Source organism: Vipera berus, assembly GCF_964194415.1.
Source record: "Vipera berus genome assembly, chromosome: 1".
Classification (NCBI taxonomy): domain Eukaryota; kingdom Metazoa; phylum Chordata; class Lepidosauria; order Squamata; family Viperidae; genus Vipera; species Vipera berus.
In genome coordinates, this window is record NC_138202.1 from 353,473,506 (window position 1) to 353,484,940 (window position 11,435).

At 46.8% G+C, this 11,435-nt stretch overlaps 1 protein-coding gene across 1 annotated transcript in view; it reads left to right on the forward strand.

Moving 5' to 3' along the window:
* The window catches only part of ACACA (acetyl-CoA carboxylase alpha), a 254,747-nt gene that overhangs the window by 54,297 nt on the left and 189,015 nt on the right, over window positions 1-11,435 (forward strand). The window contains exons 9-12 of the mRNA XM_081313199.1: window positions 1,831-1,937; window positions 4,961-5,071; window positions 7,423-7,632; window positions 10,386-10,556. Coding sequence (XP_081169325.1) covers window positions 1,831-1,937; window positions 4,961-5,071; window positions 7,423-7,632; window positions 10,386-10,556 — 599 coding nt within the window. The remainder of the gene's footprint in view (window positions 1-1,830; window positions 1,938-4,960; window positions 5,072-7,422; window positions 7,633-10,385; window positions 10,557-11,435) is intronic.

Below are 11,435 nucleotides of genomic sequence, written 5' to 3' on the forward strand. Positions count from 1 at the left end.
TAACTGTTCTCTCTCCTGATCTTTCTTTCATTTTTTTTTAAAAGCTTCTTTGGTTTTTTGCTCACAGCCACACAAATGACACCACAAAGTTAAAAAGCCGGTGACGAAATTTATATCCAGCTATGAGCTCATCCCAGGCGGCGGCTTTTGAAATCTGCAAACCTGATTTTGCAACTAATTAGGAAAGAAGCAAAAAGCACGAGGAGTGTATGGCCATCCCTTTCTGACGTGCAATGGCATTTAGAAACGATTTGGGCGAGACTGGGGGGAAAGTTCTTTTTGGAAGCTGGAGGGCAGGATTGCTTCTGATTTTGTCGCTATGTGGAGTGAATTGGATTGACTGGCTAAGGCAGGGGGTCTTCAAACTTGGCCCTTTGATGACCTGTGGACTTCAACTCCCAGAATTCCTCAGCCAGCGTGCCTGGCTGAGGAATTCTGGGAATTGAAGTCCACAAGTCATAAAGGCCACGTTTGAAGACCCCCTGGGCTAAGGAGAGGATATCTCTGGAACCTGAACTAGGGTGTTTAGCTTAAGGATCCTCCCTCCCTTTTTAAATGCAGCTGGTCCTCGACTTACAACCACAATTGAGCCCCAGACTTCTGTTGCTAAGCGAGACATTTGTTAAGTGAGTTTTGCCCCATTTTACGACCTTTCTTACCAAAGTTGTTAAGTGGATCTGGCTCCCCCCATGGACTTTGCTCATTAGAAAGTCACAAAAAGAGGATCACATGACCCCAGGACACTGTGACTGTCATAAATATGAGTCAAGTTGCCAAGTGTCTGGATCACACGACCATTGCTGCCATGGTCGTAAGTGTGTGAAAAACGGTCATAAGTCACCTTTTTTCACTGACATTATAACTTTGAACGGTCACTAAACAAACCGTTGTAAGTCGAAGACTACCTGTATTGCCAATTCAGTCAGGACAGTCCTTCCCAGACTTTTTCCTTCATTACCCCAAATAGCTTATCAGAAAAGTCCTTTTTGCCCAATGTAGATAAAACACGTTGAGTCGATTTAAATGTCCCACTTGTGTTTGGGTAACGGGTTTGTGTGTCGTTATCCAAAGAAAAACTACTTAAGAAATGTTCCTTTAAAGGAGAATATTTGTAGCTCAGGGTTGAAGTGAGGGTTCCATGGTGCTCTTTGAGTTTGATTGTTTTCTTGTAGACGTTTCATTACCATACTAGGTAACATCATCAGTGTTAGAAAGGAATGGGGTTTGCTCTCAGTTTATCTTCTAGTCCAGGGATCTTCAAACCTGGCCCTTTTATGACTTGTGGACTTCAGCTTCCAGAATTCCTCAGCCAGGCACGCTGGCTGAGGAATCCTGGGAGTTGAAGTCCACAAATCACAAAAGGGCCAAGTTTGAAGAATCCTGTATCTAGTGACTTGTTCTTGTCTTTTTTGCTTCTTCCCCACCTCCCCACCAGCAATCAGAACCCAGATGAGCATAGATTAACTCCAAGGTTAACATTAGACCAACAATCTGATGTTAACTCCAAGGTTAATATCAGACCAACAATCAAGTAAACATACCCCAGTCAAGGAACTGCCAAACTAACCAACGGTAAACAGCCCAACCAAAGAATTAAGACCAGCCCCACCATCACTGACAGGGAGCAATAGAATATAAACGGAGAGCCAATCCCACTCCTTACTAGCACTGATGATGGTACCTAGTTTGGGTAATGAAACGTCTGCAGGACAACAAGCAAGCACGGACAGCACTCAGGACCCCTCCCATGGTCCTTTTGAGTCCAGTGGAAAATGAATTAAATTTAGAGAGCGTGTCGGTGTGGATCCTCACAAGTCTTCTGCTTTTCAGGTCTCCGAGTAGATTGGCAAGAAAATGACTTTCAAAAGCGGATCTTGAATGTCCCCCAGGAACTGTACGAGAAGGGCTGTGTGACAGATGTGGATCATGGGTTGCGGGTAAGGATGGCTCCCATCACAACTCGTGCGGCCTCATTCTGCACCAGCTGAAGCCTCCGAGTGGTCCTCAAGGGCAGCCCCATGTAGAGAGCATTGCAGTAGTCTAACCGGGAGGTCACGAGCGCATGAGTGACTGTGCGTAGGGCATCTCGGTCAAAATAGGGATGCAACTGGTGCACCAGGCGAACCTGGGCAAAAGCCCCCCTGGTCACGGCTCCTATATGATCTTCCAAACTGAGCCGTGAATCCAGGAGAACACCCAAGTTGCGAGCCCTATCAATGGGGGGTAACACCTCACCCCCCATAGTTAACGATGGACAAAACTGGCTCTCCCGAGATGCCGGTATGCACAGCCACTCAGTCTTGGCGGGACTGAGCCGAAGCCTGTTTCTCCCCATCCAAACCCGGACCGCCTCCAGGCAACGGGACATCACGTCGAGGGCATCACTGGGTTGGTTCGGGGTGGAAAGAAAAAGCTGGGTATCATCAGCATACTGATGATACCCCACCCTGAAACCACGAATGAGCTCACCCAGCGGCTTCATATAGATGTTGAACAAGAGGGGAGAGAGAACCGACCCCTGAGGAACTCCACAAACAAGAGGCCTCGGGGCGGACCTCTGCCCTCCCGTCAACACCAACTGCGAGTGGCCCAGGAGGTAGGAGGAGAACCACTGTAAAACAGTGCCCCCCACTCCCAACCCCCTGAGATGCCGCAGTAGGATACCATGGTCGATGGTATCAAAAGCCGCTGAGAGATCTAACAGGACTAGGACTGAGGAACATCCCCTGTCCCGAGCCCACCAGAGATCATTCACCAGCGTAACCAATACTGTCTCCGTGCTGTACCCGGGCCTGAAGCCCGATTAGTACGGGTCTAGATAATCAGTTTCCTCCAGGAACAAAGGAAGCTGATGCGCCACCACGCTCTCAACAACCTTCGCTAAAAAGCGAAGGTTGGAGACCGGACGATAGTTGTTCAAAATAGCCGGGTCCAGAGCAGGCTTCTTGAGGAGGGGCCTCACCACCGCCTCCTTCAAGCCGGTAGGGAAGGTACCCTCTCTCAAAGAAGCAGTTATTACTGCCTGGAACCAGCCTCGTGTCTCCTCCCGAGCTGAATACACCAGCCAGGAAGATTAAAGTCACCCAAAACTATAAGTTTGGGAAACTCAACCACCAACCCTGAAAGGGTGTCGAGAAGCCCGGGCAGGGCCGTTGCTACACTGCTGGGCACCAGGTATGTCAGCAACAAGCCCAACTGAGCCCCAGGGCCACACCTCAGGAGGAGAGACTCACTCCCGCCCATCTGTACAACAGTGGTTTCCCGCGGACATAAGGTCTCCTGTATAACCACCACCACACCCCTGCCCCTACCCTGAGCCCGTGGCCGGTGAAGCACACAGAAACCTGGAGGGCAAAGCTCAGTCAGAGGGACACCTCCCTCTGAGCCCAACCAGGTTTCGGTAATGCATGCCAGATCCGCACGTTCCTCCTCGATCAAGTCACAGACGAGGGGAGCTTTGTTCACAACGGATCTGGCATTAAAATATACCAGCCTGAGCTCCGGGGCCTGATCCCCCTCACCCCCGGACAAGCGGATACCAACTGGAGGGTCGGAGCACGCCACCACTTGGAGACAGTGGGGGCGTGATCCCAGATGTTGATATGGCCCTCTGTGTAACCATCTGCTGCCATTCCCAATCATCGTGGGGATTTGAGACCCCACCCCACTACTGGGAAAACCAGAAGCCCCCAACCCCAACCCCGTCTCACCGGGAACCATCCCAGGCCTGGACTGACAACCGGTTGATAAAATACACCCCCTATCCCTCCCAACCCTACCATTCCCCCCACTCCCTAAACCTCTTAAAACAACCGGCTAAAAAACATACCAGGGGCCTCTTAATATGTTTCCACCAATGGCCCCTGTCAATGCCCAACTACCTCTCAGGGTCCCAACAATTGGGCCCGTCCTTAAGGGAAGCAAAGGAAAGAGCAACAGGTCGTACCCAGGAGGGAGGAACCCTCCTGAGGGCATACAAGTCCGCGCTAGAATAACACAGCCGTACCATATACCAACAATGTCCGCATAGGGCAGTTATGAGCAGATAGATGTACAAAGGCTCTTAAAGAGACACAGACCCTGCCAAGTCATTCCCATCATATTCCATCTCACATTAGCTGGTTAGCTGTTAAATCAATACCTCGACATAGGTCATAGATGTCTCAAAGGTGATTTTTCAAAAAGACAAATGGACTGTGTTTCCTTGAGGAAGAAGAAGATCGTTCACTTGTCACCCAAGAAGCTTCATCAGTGGACCTTGTGAAGTAGATGTATCACAAGGGCACGCTGAGGCATGCCTACCGCTGGCCGTGCTGCTACATTCTGGACCAGTTAAAGCTTCCAAATGTTATTCAAGGGCAGCCCCATGTAGGTTGCATTGCAATATTCAAGCCATGAGTGACTAGGACATTGAGTAATTGTCCTAGAACAAAGTTCCTCAACCTTTCTGGGTTAGGGGCCTGGAAGGGAGGAGGGGAGAAAGAGGGGATGGTTTTGTGGGAGGGGCAGGCACGTGTGCGTGCACGCACAAGCACCCATTGCTTGTGTGAGGCTAAGAATGCCCGTGATGCTGATACAAATGGGGCCTTGAGCGCCCGTGACGGACTGGTAGTGGGCTGTGGCCCACAGGTTGGGGACCCCTGTGTTAGAGGATTGCCCTATTCAGGAAGGGGCAGCTGTGCAAAAGGTGTGTTTGGCCACAGTTGTCACCTGCTCTTCAAACAGGAGCCATGAGTTCAAGACAACCCCCAGATTCCATACCACTCTTGAATGGAGAACCTGATCCAAAAGTAAAGATAGGAGACCTCTAAATTTTAGGTGGCTACTTTGTCGGCCTTGCTGAATTGTGGAGTGTGATAGGGGGTCGGGCTCTCTTTTTTTCCTACCTGTGTAGAAACTTAAGGACAGTTTCCTTTATCTCCAATAAATCTCATTCATTTATGGCTTTTCTTGTGTTCAGGCTGCCGAAGCTATTGGTTATCCGGTCATGATCAAAGCCTCTGAAGGAGGGGGAGGAAAAGGAATCAGGAAAGTAAACAATGCTGATGATTTTCCCAACCTCTTCAGACAGGTATGTTTCAAAGTGTCTTGAAATTCCAAATCTTAGAAACAACCCCCCCCCCCCCGCAACTTGAAAATGGTTGCTTGGTCGAAGACGTCAGCTCTCTAGTCCAGTGCATCTCAACCTTGGCCACTTTTAAGATGCGTGGACTTCAAATCCCAGAATTCCTCAGCCATCATGCTGACTGAGGAATTCTGGGAATTGAAGTCTACACACATTAAAGCATATTGGTCAGGAAACTCTGGCAGTTGACGTTCCATCCCTTAAAGCATGCTGGCCAGGGAATTCTGGGAGTTGGGGGGTCTGCACACTTTAAAGCCTGCTGGCTGGGGAATTCTGGGAGATGAAGTCCACACTCCTTAAAGCATGCTAGCTGGGGAATTCTAGGGAGTTGACATCTGCACATCTTAAAAGTATCGTGGCTGGGGAAATCTGGGAATTGAAGTCCACATAGCTTAAAGCATGCCTGCACAGAATTCTGGGAGTTGAGGTCCATACATCTTAAAAGTGTATTAGCTGGGTGATTCTGAAATTGTGGGGAATTCTGGGATCCTCCCCAGTCCTCATGAAAGTAAAGAGAAGGAGGAAGGAAGCACAATCAAGGTTTGCAGTATTCTATTACTGTACTTTCATAATAAAAAATAAAATTGGCCCGTGTAACTTTGGTTTCTAGCCTGCTCCACCGTGAATGATTGACTTTAATCTTGCAACTCAGAATGTTCCCTGAGATGCTTTCTTGGATTACATTCTGTTCCAGACTCAAGTTTCTTTTATCTGATCATTTTCTTGATAACATCTCTTCTTCCTGTTCCTCAAGGCTATTCCCTCCTCCCACTACACTGGGTGAACTAATGAGCTGGGGGGGGGGGGAAAGCTTTTTCTTAAAGTCTATGGAGAGTCTCAGTCATCCAAGTCATGGTTATCCCAAAGGTGCTTTTTTTCAAAAGGCAACTGGACTTTTTCCTTGAAGATATTTCGCTTCTCATCCAAGAAGCTTCCTTCACTTCTAACTGAATGGTGGAGAAGGGAAGGATTTACCGTATATTCCTTGCAGTCATCTGGTCGTTAGCACTCTTTCGGAGGCCATTTGGAGGTATATCTGTGTCTTTCAAAGGATAAAAACACCCAGAAAACAATGTGAGCGATGTGATACATGCAGTACAATGCAGTGAGATGTTCAGATCTGTACATTGGAGAAACGAACCGCTTCACAAACGTGTGGCACAACATTAATAATAATGATAATGATAATGACAATAACAAGAAGAAGAAGAAGAAGAAGAAGAAGAAGAAGAAGAAGAAGAAGAAGAAGAAGAAGAAGAAGTTGGAAGGGACCTTGGAGGTCATCTAGTCCAACCCCCTGCTCAGGCAGGAAACCCTATACCATTTCAGGAGAAGAAACCCATCAGGACAAGATTCAGCAGTCCATCTGCATGTAAAGAACAAAGGCCACTCTTTTGAAGACCGCAAAGTCCATGTTTTGGACAGAGAGGGCCACTAGTTTGAAAGAGGGGTCAAAGAGGCCATCTACGTCAAAATTGAACACCTCTCTCTCAACAGAGGGGGAAGGATATAACACCACCCCTCTCCTTTTTTACAACACAATCCTTTCTGCAGTTCCAAGAAGATTCCACACCCATTTATTTATTTTATTTATTTATTATTGGGACTTATATCCTGCCCTATCTCCCGAAGGACTCAGGGCGGCTAACAACAATAAAATACAATGATACAAAAGTTTAAAAAGAAATTAAATTAATTGCCCCAATAGAATAAGTTAAAATTGAAGTTAAAGATTAAAAACATTTTAAAATCCCTATCAGTCCAGGTCAGCCTGATGGAAAAGAAGTGTTTTGAGGTCGCAGCGAAAGGACCGGAGATCCGGGGCCATCCGGAGCTCAAGGGGAAGTTGGTTCCATAGGGCTGGCGCTTCCACAGAGAAGGCCCTCCCCCTGGGGGTCGCCAGCCGACATTGTCTAGCCGATGGTACCCTGAAGAGGCCCTCTCTGTGTGAGCGCACTGGGCGATGGGAAGTCGTTCCCGGCAGCAGATGGTCCTGCAAGATTCATTTGCACCCATTTGACCCTAAGAGCACAGATAAACCCCCAAGTGGCCTCAGTGACTCTCAGATGACTGCGAGGAATATAAATCCTTCCACCCTCCACCATTCAGTCAGAACTGAAGAAGCTCCTTGGACAGGAAGTGAAGCATCTTCAAGGAAAAACAAAGTCCAGTTGCCGTTTGAAGAAGCCTCTCGGGGACTTTTTCTTAACGGCTTCTGTGAACATGGCAAATACGCTTCTCTTGTAAAAATCCAGTTGCTTGTTCACCGCCTGCTTGTGTGTGTGTGTGACTCTCAGGTACAAGCAGAGGTGCCCGGCTCACCGATCTTTGTGATGCGTCTGGCCAAGCAATCCCGCCACCTTGAGGTCCAGATCCTGGCCGACCAATATGGCAATGCCATCTCGCTCTTTGGCCGAGACTGTTCCGTGCAACGTCGGCATCAGAAGATTATCGAGGAAGCCCCAGCATCTATTGCAACGCTGGCTGTCTTTGAACATATGGAACAGGTAGGTGGGAATTCTGCCTTGGAGAGGGGAGATGTGTAGCACACTCCTCGCGTTTGTGGTGAAAGAGTCAGAATTAGTTGGTCGTTTGTTGCTTACAGGCAGTCCTCGACTTACAACAGTTTGTTTAGTTTGAAATTACCACAGCACTGAAAAAAGTGACTTATGACCATTTTTTCACACTTACGACCACGGCAGCATTTCCCTCAAAATTCAGACGCTCGGCAACTGACTCATATTTATCACCCGAGGTCAGGTGATCTCCTTTTGCGACCTCCTGACAAAGAAACTCAATAAGGAGATCAGATTCACTTAACAGCTGTCTTATTAACTGAACAACTGCAGGGATTCACTTAACAACCCTGTCGAGAAAGGTCGTAAAGTGGGGCAAAACTCACCTGACAACTGTTTCGCTTAGGCAATGGAAATTTGGGGCTCAATTGCGGTCGTAAATCGAGCACGACGTGTATTGTATAAATAAAACTTAGAAAGAGATTGGTGTGTGAGTGGTGGGCCAACGTCCACCACGTTGCCTTTAGGATCTCTTACGTGTTCAGTTGAGCGTCTTTGAAATATGACTGAAAAAAAACAAGAGGATTTTGAGAAACCGACAATACTGCACTCACACAACACATTTAACTAGGTCAGTTAACTTGGCAAAGGCATTCATACAACACGCCGAGCTGGTTCTGTCTCTGTCTTACTTTGATTTTGTGAGTGGGAGTAACTTAGTCTGTTATGTAGGTTAAGCCTCTTTGATTCGTTTAAGGTTCAGAATATTGCACCAAAAATGGATTAACTCAGTAACCTGATTCAGTCTGGAATGAATCTGATTAGCTCCCTAAATTTTATAAAGACTACGTTGTGGCTACTGTGCATGAATAAACAATGGCCTCATAATCGATCTAGAACAGTGTATCTCAACCTTGGTGGCTTTAAGATGTGTGGATTTCAGCTCCCAGAATTCTCCAGCCAATATGCTGGCTGGAAAAATCTGGGAGTTGAAGTCCACACACATTAAAGCACGGGCCCGCAATTTCTGACGTCGCATTGTCCTTGATCATGTGATCGCCGTTTGTGACCTCCGTAACTGGCTTCTGACAAAGTCAGTGGGGAAGCCAGCAGGAAGTTGCAAGTTATGGCCACATGAAATCTTGGTTCATGACCATGGACGAAGTGCTTCATGACTGTGGCCAGAACTGATGTTATTAAGTCAGGCATCATCACCATGATACTTAATGATGGAGTTGCCAGCCTTAATTGCAGTTGATAAGTGAGGACTACCTATATAACTTAAACATTTGCCCATTTTTTTAGAAGTAAAACCAGAGTCACTTAGGTGAGATGGATGATGTAGAAATTAAACCAATCAATAAAATTATATCTTTTGAGTTGGGTACGACTCCTGCAGATTTTATGGAAACATCCATGTAGTTTTCTGGTTAACAATTAGTCAGTAGTTTCCCATTGTCACCTTTGGGGTGTTTTTCATATTCTAACTCTAGTTTATAGCTTAGAGATTTCTGGGTGGTCTCCCATCCATCTACTAACTAGGCTGGATGCTGCTTGGCTTCTGAGCTCAGATAAGGTTGCCATGGTGTTTCTACCTACTGAAATACTTTAGAAGTTGATAGGAACAAGATGGCTTTCATGAACGGTCCCAAAATAAGTAGGGAAGCAGATTGGTAATTCTGCATTGCGGTGAGTTCCATAGTCTCAACCCCATCACCTGATTCATTTCCTTGTGCTCATTCTTTTGGAGTTCTAATCTTAGAATCCTAGTGGGCAATCACTTAAACATGAGCCAGCCATGTGCTGCAGCTGCCGAGAAAGCCAACGCAGTCCTAGGCTGCATTAAAAAAAAGGGATAGAATCAAGATCGCGTGATGTTCTACTACTGCTTTACACAGCTTTAGTAAGAGCACAGTTGGAATACTGCATCCAGTTCTGATTACCACAATACAAAAAAGATGTTGCGACTCTGGAAAAAGTGCAGAGAAGAGCAGCAAGAATGATTGGGGGGGTTGAAGGCTAAAACATACGAACAACGGTTATAGGAAGTGGATATGTCTAGTGACTAGTCTAATGCAAAGAAGTACCAAGGGTGACATGATAGCAGTATTCCAATATTTGGAGGGCTCCTAGAAAGACAAGGGGGTCAAACTATTTTCCAAAGCACCTGAAGGCAGGACAAGAAACAATGGATGGAAATTAACCAAGGAGAGAAGCAACCTAGAACTAAGGAGAGATTTCCTAACGGCGAGAGCAATCAACCAATGGAATAGCTTGCCTTCAGAAATTGTGGTTTGTACATCACTGGAAGTTTTTAAGAAGAGACTGGACAGCCATTTCACCAGAATAGTATAGGGCAGGGGTAGGCAATCTTGGCTCTTTGATGACTCGTGGACTTCAACTCCCAGAATTCCTGAGCCAGCCATGCTGAGGAGAAAGGGAAAGGTTTCCATGCTGAGCCATGCCGGCTCAGGAATTCTGGGAGTTGAAGTCCACGAGTCATCAAAGAGCCAAGGTTGCCTACCCCTGGTATAGGGTCTCCTGCTAGAGCAAGGGGTTGGACTAGAAGACCTCCAAAGTCCCTTCCAACTCTATTATTCTGTCTTCTTCAACCCAGAAATTGATGAGTAAGAATGCCACACCTGCCCAACCAATTGATCTTTTAAAGCTGTTTTGCTTCAAAATATGTCTGACCATTTCGATGCAAGCCTTTCTTTCTTTCTTTCTTTCTTTCTTTTTTTCAGTGTGCCGTGAAACTCGCCAAGATGGTGGGCTACGTCAGTGCCGGGACGGTGGAATATCTTTACAGCCAGGATGGGAGCTTTTACTTTTTGGAGCTAAACCCTCGGCTGCAGGTTGAGCACCCTTGCACAGAAATGGTGGCTGACGTGAACCTGCCTTCTGCTCAACTCCAGGTAAGTCGAGAAGACCTGGTGGGAAGGATGAAGCTAGTTGCCAAGCACTTCGGCTGGAATAACCGGTTCGTCCGAGATCTTGAAGAGGTGGGAAGACTTTTTGGGGATTTGTTCCATATGTTGCAAGAAGTGAGTCCTGAACTTGGAACGAGATCAGCATGCTGTTAAGGCCAGGGATGGCTTCTGGCTTTGGAAAGTGAAGCATTGCATTATGCAGGTGTGTGTGTGTGTGTGGGGGGGAACTCTCCCTGGTTGTTTTGAAATGGGAGGGCGTGTTTTCAAACGAGGGAACCTTTTGGGACTCAAATCGGTGTGTAACGGAGGCGAACGTCACTTTGCAGAGGGGTTATGAGTTTCTGAGGGCTTTCTTCGGTTAAAATGCAGCTGTTGTACTTTTGTTAAAAGGCTGGGAACCAGTTAGGGACTTTTTTGCTGGAAATGGAAACAAAGTGAAGTGAGGATTTACCGTATGGTTCTGAGGGAGTAAAGGGATTTTTGTAACACCAAGAGGAAGAAAGGATAATGAGTTTGGTTATAATTGTTGGGGGGAAAAAATCAGGTTGCTTATTTTTCTTTAACTACAGTATTTTTCTTTTCCTCTTATTCTGTTTCTCCTTTCCTTTCCTTTCCCTTTCCTTTCCTTTCCTTTCCTTTCCTTCCTTCCCTTCCCTTCCCTTCCCTTCCCTTCCCTTCCCTTTCCCCCTTTCTTTCCTTTCCTTTCCTTTCTTTCCTTCCCTTCCCTTTCCTTTCCTTTCCTTTCCTTTCCTTCCTTCCCTTCCCTTTCCTTTCCTTTCCTTTCCTTTCCTTTCCTTTCCTTTCCTTTCCTTTCCTTCCTTCCCTTCCCTTCCCTTCCTTCCCCTTCCTTTCATTTCCTTTCCT